This window comes from Fusarium solani (genome assembly GCF_023522795.1).
Source record: "Fusarium solani strain SB1 chromosome Unknown bctg00000004, whole genome shotgun sequence".
Classification (NCBI taxonomy): Eukaryota; Fungi; Ascomycota; class Sordariomycetes; order Hypocreales; family Nectriaceae; genus Fusarium; species Fusarium solani.
Window position 1 is genome coordinate 1,634,379 of NW_027072152.1, and position 19,411 is coordinate 1,653,789.

The 19,411-nt window shown below is 53.0% G+C and overlaps 5 protein-coding genes across 5 annotated transcripts; 2 read left to right on the forward strand and 3 right to left on the reverse strand.

Moving 5' to 3' along the window:
• Positions 1–93: 93 nt before the first annotated feature.
• MRS44_007577 (uncharacterized protein) lies at positions 94–3,180 on the reverse strand (the record flags this gene model as incomplete). Its single annotated transcript, XM_065620582.1, has 3 exons — positions 94–1,820; positions 1,877–2,242; positions 2,301–3,180. 3 exons carry the CDS (start codon positions 3,178–3,180, stop codon positions 94–96), a joined length of 2,973 nt encoding a protein of 990 aa, XP_065476654.1.
• A 1,068-nt stretch (positions 3,181–4,248) lies between these two features.
• On the reverse strand, positions 4,249–5,663 carry MRS44_007578 (uncharacterized protein; the record flags this gene model as incomplete). Its single annotated transcript, XM_046269328.2, has 6 exons — positions 4,249–4,657; positions 4,711–4,971; positions 5,024–5,120; positions 5,173–5,263; positions 5,323–5,427; positions 5,487–5,663. 6 exons carry the CDS (start codon positions 5,661–5,663, stop codon positions 4,249–4,251), a joined length of 1,140 nt encoding a protein of 379 aa, XP_046134417.1.
• Positions 5,664–8,100: 2,437 nt separating this feature from the next.
• MRS44_007579 (uncharacterized protein) lies at positions 8,101–10,409 on the reverse strand (the record flags this gene model as incomplete). The annotated part of the gene is made up of 5 exons (XM_065620583.1): positions 8,101–8,654; positions 8,708–8,882; positions 8,938–9,334; positions 9,573–9,965; positions 10,201–10,409. The coding sequence occupies 5 exons, from the start codon at positions 10,407–10,409 to the stop codon at positions 8,101–8,103; spliced, it is 1,728 nt and encodes a 575-aa protein (XP_065476655.1).
• A 1,305-nt stretch (positions 10,410–11,714) lies between these two features.
• On the forward strand, positions 11,715–13,408 carry MRS44_007580 (uncharacterized protein; the record flags this gene model as incomplete). The annotated part of the gene is made up of 2 exons (XM_065620584.1): positions 11,715–11,930; positions 11,978–13,408. The coding sequence occupies 2 exons, from the start codon at positions 11,715–11,717 to the stop codon at positions 13,406–13,408; spliced, it is 1,647 nt and encodes a 548-aa protein (XP_065476656.1).
• A 1,323-nt stretch (positions 13,409–14,731) lies between these two features.
• Positions 14,732–15,803, forward strand: MRS44_007581 (uncharacterized protein; the record flags this gene model as incomplete). Its single annotated transcript, XM_065620585.1, has 2 exons — positions 14,732–14,924; positions 14,989–15,803. 2 exons carry the CDS (start codon positions 14,732–14,734, stop codon positions 15,801–15,803), a joined length of 1,008 nt encoding a protein of 335 aa, XP_065476657.1.
• Between the last annotated feature and the right edge of the window lie 3,608 nt (positions 15,804–19,411).

A 19,411-nucleotide genomic window follows, 5' to 3' on the forward strand; every position in this document is an offset into this window, starting at 1 on the left:
TACGACATAAAGAAAGAAAGAAATACATGCAAATTTTGCAAAGACTCCAGTTCCTCCCTGTTAAACATTGAATGACAGAAAACGCCCCTGAACTCAGTTACCGGCTTCTGAACTTCGTCTTCGGGACACGACTTCATCGTCGCCGAGATCTTCTTCGAGACCAACATCATCATCCCACCTTTCTGGAGTCAGGGGAGAATGAAGGCCAGTACGGCGCAAAGCATTGGCCTTCAGGTTTGGATCATTTCTCAATCCACTCTGAAGCTTGGCCCGTCTCCTAACGACAAACTCGATGTTCTTCCTCCAAGACACCTGATCAGCCTGTAGACCACGACGCATCTCGGGATTGTCATGCGAGATGTTGAGTCTATCCAGCCATTCGACCAAGCTGCCCGCGAGATCGATGAGCTGGCCAAACGTGGCCCGGTCAGCGTCTTCCCTGGTGAGTAGCTTCTGCCCGTACTTGAACTCCCGTGCCCCCTTGTTGATCTCGTTCATGTCCTTGGCGACCATGACCCTCTTGAGGCCATTGAGGACGTACATGGATGCTCGGACCTGGTTGTTAACGCTGGGGTTCATCCTGGAGAGGTCCTCTCTGCACTGCTCAACCCATCTGTTGGCGTCGTGGATGAGCATGTTTGCTAGCCTGTTGCATCCTTCGCGGAGGGCGAGCTCGACGTAGTTGCGCGTCCGCAGGAAGACGGACAGGTTGAGGTAGTTGATCCGGTCCATGAGAGACATCTCGGCTCCCCCCAGGGTAGGAGTTTGGTCTTCGTCTTCGGGCCTGCAGGCCGCTCTGAGTGCCCTAGCGGCGGCCCTGATGAGCGCGTCGGCGGACAGGTAGTTTGAGTCCCCTTGCTGGCGGAGCTCTTCCACTTCCTGTTCCTTAGCGTCATGGCTTTTTTGCAGGTTGTCAATATTCCTCTCGAGTCGCCGCTTTTGCTCCTTGCAGTCGACCTGCATTTGTTTCTTCTCCTGCTGGAGACCCTTTGCCTCCTGGAGTTTCTTTTCAAGACTCTGCTTTAGATCGTCCCTCTCCTTGGTCAGACCTCTGCTATCGGCTCTGGCCTTCTCCAAATCGTCTTGGTCGGTTGCATGCTGCGATTCCAACTGTGCCACTTCCTTTCGAAGGTCTTCAAGCTTCTTGGCGTCGACTTGGAGGTTCCCCGTCTTCTTCTGTTCTGCTTCTATCCGCTCCTTGAGTCTCTGGGAGTCGTCTTGTCGGAGCTTCTCCAGCTTATCCTTTTCGTTTTGGAGCTTCTTAAGCTCAGTTTGGTTAGTCGCCCGTTCCGACTCGAGTTGCTTCTTCTCCTTCTCCAGCTCCTCCTTCTCGCCCCCGACCTTCTTGATGTCGGCTCTGAGGTCATCCCGCTCCCTCCTTAGCCCAGTATTTTCTTCTATGAGGTTTATTCTCTCAGTCTGGAGCTTCTTGATCTCGTTCTGGTTCTCCTTGTGTTGTTTTTCCAGTTCCTCCTTTCTCCTCTCAAGCTCCTTCACCTGACCCGTCAGCGCCTCATTTGCGTTCTGGAGGAGAATATTATCATCATGGCTCTCCACCAGCCAGTCCTTGTGGTTGTTTAGGTCTTCCCTTAGTTTCTTCAGATCTTCTGGCGGAGATGACGCAGGGCGGCCCGCGTTTGCCTTGGCCCTGAGTCTTTGAAGTTGCTCTTCTGCCTCCTCAAGTTTTTTGATCGACTTGTTGAGTTCTTTGGTTTTCTCCTCTTTTTCCTTTATCAGCTGATTAACATCCTCGAGCTTCTCCATCAATTCAGTTTCCTGTCGTGCTAGTTTTTGAATATCTTGTTGGTTCTCTTCATACTCTGAAATCTATCTTAGCGGCACGTTGGAAAAGTCTCGTTTCTGGTTGTCAACTTACTCTCTTTCAGCCCTTGGCTGGATCTTTCCAGGGCATCTTTGGTGACGCTGTCTTGTTGTATCTGACCACCGTTGAATGCTTCGTAAGCCGGTGGCCAGCCTTTCTGAAACTCGAGAACCATCCCATCCAAATCGCGGGCCACCTCTTGAAGAAGTTGCACTGCGTCACTCGACATTGCTCCATATTGATTCGATTCGTCATCGGCGGTGGTAGCCTTGGCTTCCCAGGACTTCACTTTCTCCTTCATGACCTCGTAGAACTCTTGGTGAAAGTGGCTGCCGGCTTGACGATCCCGGTCTGCTGTTTTAGCACGGTCTTCGGCCGCGATCAGGTCGGCCGTGTGCTCGTCAGACACCCTGAATTCATCTAAAGCAAAGATCACCCAAGTCAGCAAAGCAACCAAACAGTTTCGGGCTCTTCTTACCTCCAGCAACGCTCTCCACCTCCTTACGGGTTTTGCCAGCCTCGTACATGACAATCTTGGATTGGAGCACGGCCTTTTCCTTGAGGAGACGGGCTACCTTCTCCTCTGACTGAGAAAGTCCATTGGCCTGCTTTGTCGAATCCATGCCCCCTTGCTGTTGAATCTTGTCCAATTCACTCTGTTTAGACTCCAGCTTGTCTTTGGCTTCGGCGAGCTTAGTCTCTGACTCACTGAGCTTCTCTTCAAGCATCTCCACCCGCTCCCCTTTGGACTTTTTGTAATCGTCAAAGTTGTCGCTCAGATCCTGGAGCTGTTTGCTTGATTTGTCCATCTCCTCGGCGAAGAGGGCTTTTAGACGGTCCACCATCTTGAGCAGCTCGTTGGCGTGGGCGTTGGGGACATCATCTCCGTTCCTGCAGTACTCCTGCAGAGCAGCAATGAGGCCGCTGTCCCGAGTGAGTTTCTCGTAGATCTCATCTCGCAGTGCCGTAGTGACCTCGAAGCCTTGCTCAACTAGGCCCTCCACCTGCTTCTTGGCCCGCTCCATGGGAGGGGTAGTAGGCCTCATGGAGACGCCAAGAGTGTTGAATTCCTGTGTTCCTTGGTTCGTAGCGACTTTGTTGTATGCTGCAACGGCATCATCAACCTCTTCATCAGAGATGGGAACGTTCCGTGCATAGATAAACTCTCGATCGGGATCTCCAATCTGTGGGTACGGGTGCCTTGTCCCCCACCACTCGGGATCATGCCTCTGGCGATTCTCCTGGTTTGCGTGGTACGCTGCAATGTCCTGATCAAGCTGATCCCCGTCAGTATCAGTGGTCTGTTGAAACGAGTCTTCATTGTCGTCGTCAGACTGTTGCCAGTTGTTGCCGTTCATTGTGAATTCGCAATGTATCGTGTTTTGAGATGGAAATGCGTTGTCAAAGTGATGTTCCGAGTTTGTTCAAGGAGAACAATAACGAGGGAGCTCGAGGTTATAAATTTGTTTGGGTGAATGGGACCTTGGGAAGGCTCAAGGGTCATGAACAACAAAGAGCACTTGCTTCTCAAAGAGGTCTGGCTCAATGGCACTCAGGCTCCATGGACGAAGGCGTTTTATGGCAACACCCATGTCTGGTTTCTTGTGGTTACACACAGAAGATGCTGCTAGAACTAGTAATGGATGCTCATGCTGGGGGATTTACTCCTTGGATACTATCAACTACCATGGTGCCTTCATAATGCCTGGGAATATCTTCACTCATGGCAGAAACATGAACCACCTTCTAGATCGATCGTGATGGCAACCTTTCTCAGGTCTGCTCCAACTGAAGGCTGTTGGTCTGTGAGTTGATCATGGCTCGACCTGTCACGTCCTTTGTTCATGTCTCCCTTGGCCTGCCAAGTGACAACCCCCAAAACAGAATTGATCTGTGTGCCACACCCCGCTTAGCGTCTTATAGAATGAGGTGACAATAGGTTACTGTATGGCCCCAATCTCAGCTTTCCAAATCCAGTGTGCCACGACTCGTATTCTTTGTTCTGCTAGATAAAGACATAGGTCGGTTAGGCGTTGCCAACGCGGTGTCTACAAGACCACACTGCCTGGTCAGCCGTTCAATGAAGGTTATAGCCTCTCGGTGATGCCACCAACGAACCAATAGTTAGCTCATAAAGATTCAGCCTTTCTTTGTCCTAGGCCTAGCCATGGCTCATCCAGGAAAAAGTGTGTGCGATGTAGCCTGTATTGGATGTACAAACCCTAAGACAGAGCTCAAAAATAGACACAATTGAGAAAGATGGCCTTTATCCGTGGCCATAATGAGGAACTGTAATGTTCCCGGGTATCGTGGTGCGGAATATCGAGATGCATCGCCAATATCGACGCATACAGAGAGTAACAAGAAACGCCATAAACCAAGCCCCCAAAACTCGCTCGCCATAAGCAAAAAAGTCTAATGCTGTTTCAAACCGCATTCCATGCCCTTGTTCTCATCTCAACCCGATCCCTTGGATAACCCCTATCTTCAACCTTCACCAACACGTCTGTCGTCAACCTAATGCCCTTGTTAGGCTCTCTAAGCTCCACCATGCCAGTCGTCGAGTCAGCATCAAACACCGCTCCTCTCATTCCTCGGCTGTAATTCCCAAACTGAGGATTACCGAAACTAGCTTCGTTATGCCAGTCGCCATCAAGAGCGGTGGAGCCGCTGCCACGGGAGAACTTGAGAAACCCGCTCTCGAAGCGGCTTCGGAGCTTGAGCTTGGTAGACACGAGGCGAAGGAGAGGCTGTAGAGCAGGGAAGCAACCACACCAGAGACCAACGTGAACCTCCAGGGCCGTCCAGGGACACGCCCTGATCATGTTGTAGGTTCTGCAAGTTCAGTGTTAGCACAGCCTCTATGAGCAAACCAAAGGTATACCAACAGATCCGAGGCAAAGTCTGTCGTGATAAACATGACAGTCTTAATAAAGGCCGTAACGGCGGCGAAGAAGCCGACGGAGAAGATGAGGGTCAGCTTGATGATTTTGGGACGAGTCATCATGTTGCTAAAGACCACCCAGAGGGGAAGCGCAAGGAGCACAACGTCAAGGCATGTGCCGACGATGGAGTGTGCCCACATAACATGGTCCTCCTTTTCTCTGCTGACGCATTTCCTATCGGGTTTTCCGGCGTTGAAAAAATCGCTGTCACTCACTGTTAGAGTGGGAAATGACAGTCGACACATAATATACTCACATGATAGGGTTACACTCGAAAAGGAAGAAGAAGAAGCAGACCAGAGTCATGGCGATGTTGATGAAGGCGGTTATCCAGACGCATACCATGAAATGTGCTGAGATTCAGTCAGTTATCAACTCCCAGAAGGAATATCGAGACACGCTTACGCTCTCTATTTAGACGGGGGAAGAAGGCCAGGATGGATAGTCGAACAAATCCGATTGGCCAGAAGAATAGCAGTTGACTAATTGGCAGTGACTATCGAGATATCCGTGTCAGTAATGGTGAACCTTCAGCCCAGTCTTGCTCAGACATACCGAGTAGAAGGCATTCAACTGCTCTGGAGTGAGCGAACTTATGTGAGATCCAACTCCATATCCAACAGCGACGATTTCTCGAGAAGAGAAGATGACCGCGAGCACCTATATTCACTTCATTAGCAGCCAACTCGGGCAACAGAAACAACCAAACACCAACCCACCCAGGCGATAAAGGCCAACAGATCATCCCACCAAAGAGCTTGTATCATGACACCCCTCACATATAGCCTCAAGCTCATAATGACCGACGTGATGACAATGAGGGCGATATTCAGGTTCAGCAAGATGTATCCATGCGAGTCCTCCGCCTGCGGCTCGACTCTTGGTCCGACCGCCATTTCTTCTCGTTGGTGACGGTGATTGTCGTCGTAATGGAGATGGCCCGCGGGTTCTCCCAAGTGCTCGCAGGGCTCAGGAGTCGTCGGTCTCGGCCGAGTTTTCGAAACAGGATGTCTGATAACCGCGAGAACAAGTAGCAAGACATTGAGTAATGAATCCAAGTTCCAGGGCGAGCTTGCTCGTTGCTGGAAAAGTCGAGCCCAAGGGGGGCGAACTCAAGCCTATTATGGGGGATATATCCCGACTACGCCATATTTGGACGAGGATCCCAAGCCACAGCTCAACCTCACAGACGACCTGGGCCAAGCGTCGTGCGGAGGATGCAGGGGCAGGTAAGCATATAGTTCAGCCAAGGTGAGATAGCGGCGCCACCGAGATCCAGAAACAAAGACTCGTGGGGAGGATCCGAACGGATGGAGATGTTGGGCTGGGGGGCGGCTCAAGGGGCCTCTTGATCGCCGGACTGGGCAAGGTGTGATTTGTAACCTAGGGCATCTTCGGTGAAAGGCTGTGGCCAGGGACAGCTGATGACAGTGAGGAGTTCATATCTGAGACAAGCTCGAGGCCTCATGAAAGAAGAAGTGCCAGGCTGAAGCCATAATTGACTTGGAATGTCACTTCATAGCCTACAGACTGGATGACATGCAACACACAAGTAAGCCCATAGCAATAATAGAAGAGTCTCGCCAAGGAGACCCCTACGCCTCACAAGTCCGAGCTACAGGAGCTTAATCTAGAAAGTTGGGCTCCAAGCATCGACACTTCTCGGGAACAAATCACAGAAGTTCCCATTTCAAGGCTCTGTCTGTGCTTGGAAACATCATCAACGGGCCGTTTCCCCAGTCATGAATAGGCCGACAGCCTGTCAAAGCTCAACTTCCCCCAGATGGCGGTTTGACCAAGGCACAGCTTGCCGCCATGACAATATCTCAGTGTCAAAAGACGATGGCGCTCGTTGGCGTCCAAGCTAGGCCGATAGCTCTCATCGGCAGCGGGACACCCGATTCGGTTGCCCTGCGGATCGGCGCGCCGGGGCGACAGTCCCGTTCCTGGCCAGGCAGAGAGGCTCGAGCGTGACGCGCGCAAAGGACGAGACCCTGTCTCTCTCCTGACATGTTGGCTTGTTTGATTTTTAACGAGGCCATGTGTCTGCCTTTCGAGTTCGCATCGCCAAGCGACTAGAAGAGTCTGTAACCGCCCTACTTCCATGACTAGAATGCTCAACTCGACTTTTATGGAATAATCAGCAGGTGTCCGCGATGAACAAGAACAGACTCTTAACGGAGAAATAATCGCTGTGGCCCAACAAACTTGGCCTTGGTTATGCCAGAGGCCGTTGTTGGTGCAAGCCCGATGGAGCTGCAAGGAGAGGCAGAGAACATCCAACAGTGAGTACGCTTCAAGAGTTTCTACTGTTGAAGCTCCGGTCTTGTTTGCTCTGCCGGGTCAAGAACCATCACAAGTACATACTTGACCACCAGCAACGCTCGACTCCGACAGATATTGCACGATAAACCTCTACCTCTATGGTCTGATCAATGCCTCGAGTTAATCACATGGTACGTCGACAATCAATTCACCGCCGGAGCCGAGGAGATGACTCAAGGCGAGAGCGGTTTTTTTCTCATGTGCCAACCAACGAACCAGTCATTCTCCAGACTGAGAGGAGGTTGGTGCACCTTGTTTCATCTTGATCACAGTGTGGCAATCTCGGATGTAACCTCTTGTTGTGGAGCTGTGTTGGGGGAGGGGGGAGCTGCAAGTGATTAATCACAGCTCTTTTGGTTGGGATGAGACATCCGTGATGGTAACCTCTCCCTTTGTCAAATCACGTATCGCTGCGCCTCACCAACATACGAGGTTTTATTGGATCCTAGTACTTTTTGATATGAAACTCGGGCATTACCATCTTCAGGAAAAGAGTGTCTGTTTCTATCTCATCAATCGCGAACACCAAGCGTGTGATCATGGACAGTGCCTCCCTCAGCTCCTTCGAAAACTCTCATCAATATTTACAAGACTAGAATTGTAATGGTAGAGAGGAGAAAGGCTTTCAAAGTAAATAGAGTTCCTAAAGTCCCTTTAAACTCGCTATCTTGTGGGTAAAATATGCGCCAAATATCTACCCCTGAGATCAATCGCTCGCTGAATCAATGCCTCCAACACACATTTCAATCCTCTCTATAAGGATCACACTACTCCAAACACTACCTGGTATCCACAGTCAAGCCTTGAAATTGTACGGTATCCAGTACCCTCCGAACCCCAGTACACAGCACTCCATCCGACCAACAGTGAAGCATCCCAGTCAATGTGATTCCACTGTATGCGAAACGTGAGCCAGCCAGCCAGCGGCAGTTCGCAAGCCCGTCCAAAGCATCACGGATGCTCCTAAGCCGTATTCTCGTCCATCTGATCCTTTGCCGCCCCGGATCATTACCACAGCTCCTCACTGTGCACCATGTCCTTTGCCAACCGGCCTCCAGAATCTTGTCGGAAGCTTTGTCGCGAAGCACCAACGTTGGCAAGGTTTAACGGTTCAGGCGGCCCCTTGCGTGATGTCACATCATTCTTCGGGCTCGATGGGTGTAAAGTAGCCTTGGGATGCGAAGGGAGGCCGAGGGAGCCTGGTGGCAATTCGGGAGAGCCCACCGAATCTCTTGCGAGTTTCGAAGAAGTGGGAGAGAGCTGCTTTCGAATATCGGGTTCGTATAGATGGTGAACGGGATGACCGCTTGGAGTCGGAGACTGGATCGGATCTGGTCGTCTGTGACGCTTAATTCCTCGTGGTGATGTCGAGTCCCATGCACCAAGGAACGCAGTTCCGGGGTGGAACGAGGTCAGGAGGCCGCCAGCAAAGAATGGCAATACTCCTCCAAGGACCATAAAAGCAGACTCATTCTGGAAGAGGCTTCCCGACACTTCATCCGCAAACTCGACGAGGCGATAGATCGAGTAGACGATAAGGAGAGTCGACGCTATTTCCATTGCTAAGCCCTACAGTTAGCGAGGGCTACAGTCGTTGCAGGGCAGGGCCAATTACCCATGAGGAACTTCTTGAAATGGGAAGACGAGTAGATCTGGACGTGTCTGGCATCAAGACTTCCTCGCTTGGTGCTGAGGCCCAGGGTGAACCAGAAATGCAGCCCAGTGCATGCCACCAATGCGGCGGCTTGGATGGCCAAGCCTGCGGCTGTGACAATTGCGCCTTGCTTTCGCTACTCCAATGTCAGCTTATCACAGCCTTGTTACCACCATGCCAGGAGTACATACAGTAACTCCGCTAGACTCGTATGCTGTAAAGATGATGCCGATTAGCTGCAATAGCATACTGCCAGCGCTGAGTCCCCAAAAGACGAACCCAGCCAGGAGTGGCTTGAACGGGCAGATGGGCTCCCCATAGATGCCTAGGATATGAGGGAGGATGATGAAGATGGCGAGGCTGAGAAACGACGGGCCGAGAACTGTCCCAAACAAGAAGAGGAAGAAGTGGCCTTGGTGGTCTCGGTTTGAGTGTAACAGGAGCCGGCCGATGAATCCCAACACTTCGAAAAAGAGTCCAGTTGTGAGCACCGCAGAGAATAGATATGTCCGCGATCGAAAGCCGAGATAGGGGGCCGCCAGAGCGAGAAGGAGAAAGGCGACCAGTAGGACGGCATTGCCGCCTACACTTGGATTGTACGCGTAGAAGCCACCAAAGGCTGGACAGGTTGAACCACAGTCTCCTGCCATCGTCGAGTGTCGACCAGCGATGGCTGGCAAGTTATCATGACAGGCTTGGCAACCGAGGCAAAGGCAGAAAGAAACCCAGAGCAAGACACAAGAGGCTTGGCCCACTACATATACATACGCTGCCTACGGGGTGCCAGGCCAGGTAGCCATGGCTATGGCCATGCCATCACAGTTACCTGCCGGTCTGAGCAGAGACATGCATGTGAGGCTCTGCAGCTACGGGGCGTTGTAGAAGAATGGTCACAATTGGAGGGGCCATGGCTGCAGTGCAACAATCCGGACCGTGACCCATGGAGGCAGTTGGACGCCTTCCAGAGATGCCCTTCTCAGTGGCCAATGAAGTGTAGGGCTGAGAGCGGGAACTTGCGAGACGTAAAGCCCGATGGGTGGAGAGAGCCAACCAGCTTTGGGCACGATCGACATAGAAGAGCACAAGGGTGCACGTATCGTGCAAAGTGCAAGTACCTCGCCATGGCAACCAGTCATCGGCTGAGGAGGCAATGCGCGGGAATTCGAGGTGAGCCACGAAAGACGAGCTGACGATTTGACCCGATACCCTTGTATGCCACCTGGGCGAAGAGTGTTTGCGAGAACAAGAGCGTTACGCGGGCAGCATGTATGTGACGACTTGACATGGCCATGCCAACTGCAGAACCTTTTGCGACTGAAAACATGGCAGTGGGAGAGTATATCCCGGGCCAAGCCAGGATCGAATTTACCAGGGCGGAAGGTCAATCTCTCGCCTGCAGGACACAATCTCTGGTCAAGGTGTTGGCTGAGTTGGGGGCCAAGCCTGCCAATCACAGCCAGATCAAGCGGGGAACAGCGGCAGCCTGCACCGCGCGGAGAGCGATGCAGGGCCACGAAGTCGGTGAGATATCACTCTGGTTGGTGGACGAGCGCCAGAGGAGGCATCCATCTTTGGCGGCAAGCGGGCCGCATCGTTCCATTCCGCGAGCTGGGGGCGCTGAAGGTGACTGCGACTGGTCGTCGGGAGTTTTGTTTGCAAGCATGTTCCGGCTGTGACAGATGGATCATGGCATGATTTAAGATTCGTGTTGGTGCGGAAGCGCGCAGTAGGCCTGGGACTGGGCTCGTACTATGCATGAGAGTGCTTCGGGAACAGGGCTATTGCTTGAAAGGAAGTTTAGTCGACCTCGGAGCATTTCGATCGACTCAAAGTGGACAATTTGGGGGCTGGTCCTGGGGGACCCTTGATATGCAGTTGGTTCGACGTGCAGTGCAAAGTGGGCGACGAAACGGCTCGGAGGCGGGCCCGGGAGCTGTCGATCTCGGCCCTGGTGCCCTGACAGACACTTACTGCCGATATGGTGTGGTCGTGTTTGTTGGCTCAGGCCTGTGGCCTGTATCCACTCTGCCGGCATGATGAAGCCATCCAGTCCATGGAATGTGATGGCATTTCCACTCAATGCTGTTGGTTGATCTCCCATCGGCCGGGAAGTGGAGCGAAGACCTGTTTGACTGCTGGATCGAGCAGGTGCCCATCATGAACTGGCTGTCACCAACATCTCGAGTCTGCATCTGCAACGTTCGCGGTGACAACGCGGCACGCGGCACCCCGAGACCCGCTGATGAAGGCCGCCTGTCTGAGACCTCTTCCGGGGAGTCCTAGAGACTTCTCCACAGGAACTTTGGGCTTGGTTGGGAGTCATCGCGGCACAGCCGGGAGGGGATATTTTATCAAGAGTTGGTCGCGTGAATTCCGGTCAAGGAACAAGTCCCGCTGAGGAGAACTATCCCTGCCTGGAGGGACTTTTGCGATGTTGAAGGATTGAGGATGAATGGAGCGGTTGCTTAAAAGGACCTCATGGGCCTGGCAGTTTGGCGCGGCAGTGTCTTGTCGGTCACAAGTGGCTCCGCCCACCGTGAAAACCAGATGAAAGGCACCAGCCACGATTAGCTTAGCCACATGACATAATGCCTGAGCCACTCTTTGCTAAGGTGCTGACCGCCCGCCACATGGGGGCTTGGCTGGGAGGCTGAGCATCGGTGACGAAGCTCCATCCGAAGCTTCCCCAGACCAACGCTTTATGAACCGCTTCTCATGCAAACATCGGTATCCATGAGAAATTGCCAACTCCTGGCGCCTTTCAGAAGGATAATCCAGGTCTGAATTGCTGCATACTACACATACGGCCGCCCTTTTTGGTCATCAAAGGGCACATCACTCTCCGCTCACCCCATTTGCTACCGCACCTCATTGGGCCATTAGGCCCAAATCGTCTCATTCCTCCATCACCTCACGTCGCACATCAGCCTCTGTTTTGTGTCCTGCTCGGAGCTGCTATTCGCCCATCATGTCCATCCGCATAGCTTTGGACCAGCAGCCCGAGTTCTACACCAATCTTGACTTCATTCGCGGCCGCATCATCTTGGGTCTCAACCGCCCAGAACAAATTGGCAGTATCGTTGTCAAGCTTGAAGGCGAGTCGGGTACGGCTCTACAAGCTCCCAACGCCTTTGACGCAGATTACGCTCCTAGGCCACCAGGAGCTCCCCAGCGCCCCCCCCTGGTAGTCTTGCAACTGAGAACCACAAGATCCTCTACAAGCTCCAGCAGGTCTTTCCAGATGACTACTACGCCAGCTCTTCGAGTCCATATGGCTCATACCCACTCCAAGCCGGCGAGCATGAGTTCCCATTCAATTTCAAGCTTCCCATCAACAATGCTTGCAGCGACCCTGAGGCCATGTCAAAGATTGGTGGCGTGGCGAATGTAGGCGGCTTTGGAGGTGGTGGCCTCTTTGGTATTGGAGGTGTGAGAGTCATGGACGGAAGCAAGCAACTCTATCTTCGTCATGTTACCCGCACGCTGCCACCCTCACTGACTGGATACCCCATGGAGGCTGAGATCCGTTACTACATCAAGGTCACGATCCAGCGTCCAGGACTACTCAAAGAGAACTGGCGCTATCAGATTGGTCTCAAGTTCCTTCCAATCGAGCCACCGCGACCAAAGCACACAGCTCAAGAAGCCTTTGCTCGCAGGCCGTTTACTTTCCGGCCAAGGTCACCGGCGCCGGACAAGAAGCGCAGTACACTCTTCAGCTTCAAGGGTAGTGAAGACTCCAAGTCCGCCTCCACCCCGGAGCCGTCCCCCGACACCGCCCCGGCTCCGGCTATCGAGATTTCGGCTCGTCTGCCCCACCCCAGTATACTGACTTGCAATAAGCCCGTTCCGCTAAGGCTTATTGCAAAGAAGTTGAACAACAACCCAGATCAGGTCTTCCTGGTCTCGTTTCAGATGGATCTGATTGGCCGTACAGATGTTCGGGCTCAAGAGCTTCACAACCAGAAACTCAACCGATGGGTGGTCGCCGCCAACTCCAACCTCAACATCCCCTTGACTTCTTCGCCGGAGGATGAGGTTGGAAAGGAGCTAGTGATTCCCGACGACGTGTGGAAGAATATGCCTCTTCCCAACACCGTCGCACCATCCTTTGTCACCTGCAACCTCTCCCGAAGGTATGAGCTTGAGGTCAAGCTTGGGTTGTCTTGGGGCAAACCCAAAAAGGGCATTGCATCCAGAGACCCATCCAAGAACCCCCAGGTCATCCATCTACCATTGCACTTTGCTCAGTTGGAGGTCTTCTCTGGTATCACTCCACCACCCGAGCTCGTCGAGGCGGCGAGGTCCAGCCGGCCGGGACGAGCGACCTTTACTGGGAATGCACCCGCCAACGGCCTACCTCCTCGTCTGCCGCCCCGAACAAACACGGCGGGTGCCTCGACGGCACCACCTCAACAGCAGCAACATCGACCACCTCAGGCTGCTCATCAAGTACCTCCTCAACCAGCTCATGATCCGCTATACCCACCGCAGCTGGCACCAGGTCAGGACGCGCCACCATATGACGATGCGCCGCCTAGCTACGATGAGGCCATGGCAGAGAACCTATCGGGTCCCTTTGATGGAATGCAACCACGACCGGCTTACAGTGGTGTCACCAACGAAAACGCACCGAGCCAGTTGCCCCCTGAAAAGAACTAAAGTGTTGCAAAGCGCGGCTTGAATGTTTAAATTCTAATGCACTTAACTGTAATGACGACAGCGGGCGTTGTGGATGGATGGGTAGGATGGGATGGGATGGAATGGGGGGTTTGGGGAGTTGGGAGAGTAATGCAGTTAGATGCCCGTTGGATCATACCCAGTAGCATGCGCTTTGCCCATGATCGGTCAGGAGTTTAGGAGACGAGCTTTATTGAGAGGGATTAATAACATACCCGCATGAGGGATTCATGCGTCAAGACTTGTTGCCCAATCTGAACATCCATGATGCAGCTTGGCCGTTTGCCCACCTGGCTCTCACATAGACCGAAACATTACCTGCCTGAGTTGGTTGTTGCCTCTATCATATGAGCTTCCTCTCATTCCACCCTACACCCAATATGAGATATAAAAGGACGCAGAAGGGGATTATCTAGATGTGTCATATATCGACAATCTGAGGCTCAACTTCCCACTTCCACCACGGGGGGCTACCCTAAATTAATGGTGTTCAAAGAGTGCGAAACGAGATGTGGGATGCTGTGCCGATGAAAGGGATGCCTGCGTCTTACACGTACACTATAGTCTTACTGCGGATTCAGACTGAGTCAATCTTCCAACAGTAAAAAACACTTAAATCCCATCATAGAAACATCAAGTATCGCGAGGTCATCTACGATTCCGTGTCAATTCAATGATCGGGATTATTGAGCCTGTTTCAACACTAGTAAGTCTCAGGGGCTTTAATCACGATAGGCTCTTCATTAGGGTCAGTTGGCATCCGTTGAGCTGAGCGTTTACTTTCAATAGTCGAAATCGTAGCGTCACGCCAACAGAATGGAACCACATGACAAGCAACATGTCTTTCTGGGTGACGTGAGACGTGTATCATAATGAGAAGAAATTGATCTCCAAATACATTTAAATCGTTTCCTTAAACTAAAAGTCAGTCAGATGCCTTGTGCCTTGTTTGGTTCTGAATCTCCTACTCATGTAGGGTGAGCGAGTGCAAGTCGAATATCTAATATCTTAGTGAGGACACAGGACCACCGATCATGACAAAAGTTGTTATTCGCCTTTCTTGACCAGTTAGGTACAAATTCTCGTGTTCTTTGGTCCGAGTGTTACTGAGACAACAGTTTGTAGTTCGTACTTTCAAGCCAATGATTGAGTCCCTCGTTGAGACCAACTTCAAAGCTTCTCGACCAGTAAAATCACCAGCGCAAAAAATCCATCCGTGACGTCACCTTCACCTGCCCCCAACGCCGAGCCGTCCGAGGCACTTTGCAGACGATTATATCCCCAAGCTCATGCGACTCCAGATCCATGAGCAAATCAGCACTCTTGCGCAGGGCGCTCACTTTGGCATCGCCAAGACTATCATCAAGCACACAATGGCTTCCAATTGTTAGCCGAGGCTTCTCGTCTGGCCGGTGTCTGCGGCGTTCTGAGGACCCTCGGATAAAAGCCTTGGGAAGGGAGATATCGGATGACTATGCCACCATCCGAGAAAAGTACAGTATGTTGATACTCCCCTGAAAGAGCTAAGAGGGTGAGTAGAGACGTCAAGACTTCTGCTAAAGTTTTGGTAGAGACTCCAAAATACCCCATCGTCCTTGCTCACGGTCTCTTCGGCTTTGCTGAGCTTCGCCTCGCATCCTACCTCCCAGCCGTCGAGTACTGGCATGGCATCCGAGATGCCCTCACTGCACAGGGGGCGACAGTCCTGACACCTACCGTGCCTCCGTCCTCCTCCATCGCCGACCGCGCTGCCGCCCTCCGTTCTGCCCTTGAAGCCCATGCGCCTGCCCCCGAGGCCGTCACCATCATCGCGCATAGCATGGGTGGCCTCGACGCTCGATACATGCTTGCCCACCTCAACCCCCTTCCTGTCCGAGTCGCCGCCCTCGTAACCGTCGCTACACCGCATCGTGGTAGTGCCTTTGCCGACTACCTCCTCGACGAGCAGGTCTCGCCGTTACACCTCCCCCGGCTATACTGGATGCTCGAACGGGCGGGCCTCGGCACTGCGGCCTTTGCGCAACTGACAAGGCGATACATGACCGACGAGTTCAACCCGAGCACCCCTGACTGCCCCGACGTGCACTACTTCTCATACGGAGCAGCCGTCGAGCGACCGGCGCTGCTGAGCCCGTTCCGGCACCCACATGCCGTGATGACCAAGGCTGAGGGACCCAACGACGGGCTCGTCAGCGTCGAGAGTAGTCACTGGGGTACATACAAGGGGACTCTCCTTGGGGTGAGCCACTTGGATCTGATTAACTGGTCGAACCGGATGGGATGGACGGTGCGCGAGTGGATGGGCATAAGACGAACCTTTAACGCGATTGCGTTTTATCTGGACATTGCCGACATGCTAGCAAAGGAAGGATACTGAATTCTCTTACTCTGCAATTAAAGCAGGGCCGTGTACTTGTATGCATGAATGCTTAGACTTAGATAGACTTTTTGTAAGATACAGGCGGGTTTGCAGCGCGATGTCTTTTCTCGCAGCCGGAACATGCACCCCAGATCAATGGTCTGCAGTCTGTAGAGGCCCCATAGAGGCGATGAAGCTTAAAGGGGAGTATGCAGACTGATGCGATGGCATTGGTGAGTGTTGAGGGAATGAAGGGCGTCTTTGTACAATTTTGAGATGAGCAAGGCTGTTATCATGGTTACGTCCTTTGTTGATCTGTCAAGCAGGCGAGAAGAGGCGTTGCCTAAAGTGATGTCCATTTGTGCCAACGATTGTGTCGTGATCAATTCGCTATTAACTTGGTTCGGGCCGAAAACTCACGATACTGTCAACTCATTCATCATCACCCATGCTTCAACACGGTCATCATCGGTAAGGAGAAACAATCAATTGCATTGCTTCAAACATGTAGGTATCAGTAGCATTAGAATATAGAATACAGCCACCTTGCCGCGAACACTCGACAAGAACCCGTCCTCCAGCACATTTGTCCCACTCGATCCGGTGGTATGAGGGTATGTACAGAGTGTCGCACACCGCTCTCGTCGGCCGATAGCGTAGCGTAGCGACCGGGCCGACCAGGGCGGCGGGCGAGGAATTGATGGGGGACGTAACCGATATTTGACTGGGATACGGGGTCACAGTCGGTCACCCGGTGTGTCGCAGAAAGGCACCTTGTCGTAACACCACTTGAGGGCCCCCGAGGCATATAATCCAAAAGACGCTCATGACTACGCCTCGGGCCACCCTCCTCTCCCCTCGACCCCTGGCATCTTAACGTCGTCTAGACCACAACGGCCTTGTTGGCCTTGCGAGCAGCCAGCTTCTTGTGAATGAAGAGGCTGATGAGACCGATGGCGACTGTGCTAGTTAGAACTTGCGCTCTTGCTAGATTAAAAAAGTGAAGCAACGTACCGACACCGACAATGCAGAAGACGACCATGACACCAGGCTCCCGGGCAGCCCAGTTCTTCTCGCGCTTGACGAGCTGGTTGACGACCTCGTCGCGGGTGATGAGAGACTTGATGGCGGCCATTGTGTCGAGAGTGGAGATTGCTACTCAATGTTAGTTGTCAAGTTTTGATCCAGACTGAGTGACAGGATTGAAAAATGATAATGCCGAGGTTTCCAAATGCCCTGAGCCGAGATCATTGACCGTCCAATCGACACCAATTCCAAAATCATGACCAAGCCGTCCATCAATTGAGCCACGAGCGAGCGAGTTGAGGGCGAGCAAAACCGTATCGGCGCATTTGCTTGGCAAGCGTCATTGACAGCCATCATCCCAGGCGCAGAGGCCGGCAGAGGAGCCGGGATCTTGAGAGCACAGAGGCGGCGGCGGCGTCGAGCGACATGGAGGGCAGATGATGGTTGGTCATGGACTTGGTCTTGACTTGGAATTGGTGATGGTCGGGTCGAACAATGGGCTTGAGTCGGGGACAGGAAAACGCGCAGTAACGGCAGCAAAAGGACAAGATGTGTGGCATACCTTTTGAAGCTTGGAGGGTGATGAAGAAGCAGCAAGTGATTCTGGTCGCGAAGGCGGGCTTTGCTGTGGTTTTGTTGATCAGCTCTCGGCACCAAGAGACACCAAAGGTCGCAAAAAGTGGAGACGACAGCGTCACGCCCCGAAAAAAAGCTTGGGCCAGACAAAGTGGATTCGACTGGACGAGAAAGTACAGGACAGGGCAGGCCAAGGGCGAGCCAAGTCAAGCAGAACAAAAAGCTTGCAAGGCAACGCCGAGCAGAGCCAGAGCCAGGGTCCCGTCCGTCTCTCTTCTCGCTGTTAGTGTTAGTGGTAGGGGGGAGGGGCGTGGGCGGCCAGGGTGGTAGGCAGAGGGTGGCGGGATAAACAGGCATTTGGGGATTGTGGTGCGCTCTTTTCACGACACGCACTGTGCGGCGAACCTGACGCGGAAAAAGGGCCCTGGATGAGTGGATTTCTGGGTGATGATGATGTTCCAGCTGCGTAGCGGATCTCCATATGGCACGGATGAGACGGGGGGAGTGACGGTAGAAGCTAGCAAGTGGGACTTACAAGATGGCGCTGGGTCTGCGAACCTGCAAAACAAAAACACGCTGGCTGTCACTTGGGATGGTCTGGTCAATTGGAATCTGCTTGGCGTGCCTGAGTCTCCAAGGGAGGAGGTTTTTAAGCAAGAGTCAGGACTCAATGGGACGGTTAGGACGGGTTCGAAGAGAGTGCAAGGCGAGTCGAGAGAAAGGAAAGGGCTGGAGGAAAGCTCCGCCAAAAGGTAACAGGATCAGCAATTTGGCGAGGCATATTCCACTCAGCCCGGGCCAGACCAAACAACAACAATGGATTGACCGAGGATGATGGACGACAATTCCCAACAACCAAACCATCCATCCATCCATCCATTCATGAGGCGACGCCGAGAGGCACCCGAGATTCGCGAGAATTATGCCTGCCTACCTCCAACGAACGAATTGGAGGTCCTGGAAAGAAGAGAGGTCGAGTCCCGACTCGCCAGTGCACTGTAATAATCGCTCACTCCGCCCGTCGTTAGGGACTCTCGTCTCTTGATGATGGCGAAACCCATCCGCATACCTCGACAGGAGGTAGCTCCCATGTCACCAGCTACCTCGACTCTGTAGGCCCATACCGCTTCCAGCCTCCAGACCAGGCCAGCGTTTCGCCAATTGCTCCCTCCACGAACGGGCCGCTTGTACAGCAGCGCGAGCCCCAGTCCCTGGTACTAGCTTCGATACGCTCAGGTCCCGTACTGGCGCTAGACCCTGGGTAGCAAGGCAAGCAGAGCGGCCTACCCAGCCATCAATATCCGACGTGAGAGAAAAAAAAGACACGGACGCAGAGGGCCATCTCTGGTGCAACTCGGAACACGGCAGTCAAGGGGCGGTGCGGTGAGATGACCCATGTGGGGAAGCCTTGCCGATTTCAAGCTCCATCCCACTCGTGGTCCCACGGCCCACGAGGGCCATGAAATGCATGCGTGCAGTGCAGTCCATGCAGCGAAGCAAGCAGATTGCAGCGTGCAGAAGCTCTGCATCAAGCACAGTGCCGATACAGTGCAATCTCAGCGAGCGCCTCTGCTCTGCCTGCCCTGCGACAAGACGAGCTGCGCGAATTTCTGGTCATCAACATCCATTAGACGATAGAGGGCGGTCCTGTCCTGTCGGTCATGATAACCCGTCGCTAGAACGATGCGAGAGAGATTGCGAAAGGGGTCCAAGATGAAGGCGACTCCATTCTCGTGCCGTTTCTCCAGAACTGGATCGAGGGTTCTAGCCTCACCTATCCCACGTCCTCTGCTCCAGCTCCATTGCTGTCATTGTTGTTGTTTTTGTTGTTTGATTACATTCGTGATGGGAGATGAGACTGGATCTCGACTGGCATTGTCCATTGATGAGCCAATTGACGGCCTACCCCGTTCCTCGGCACATTGCTCTGCTCTACCAGGCTCAATGGCTTGTCAACGGACTTGTACTCCCAGAAAGACTTGCTTCTACAGCTGTTTCATCACTGGAAAGCATCGCATCAAAGC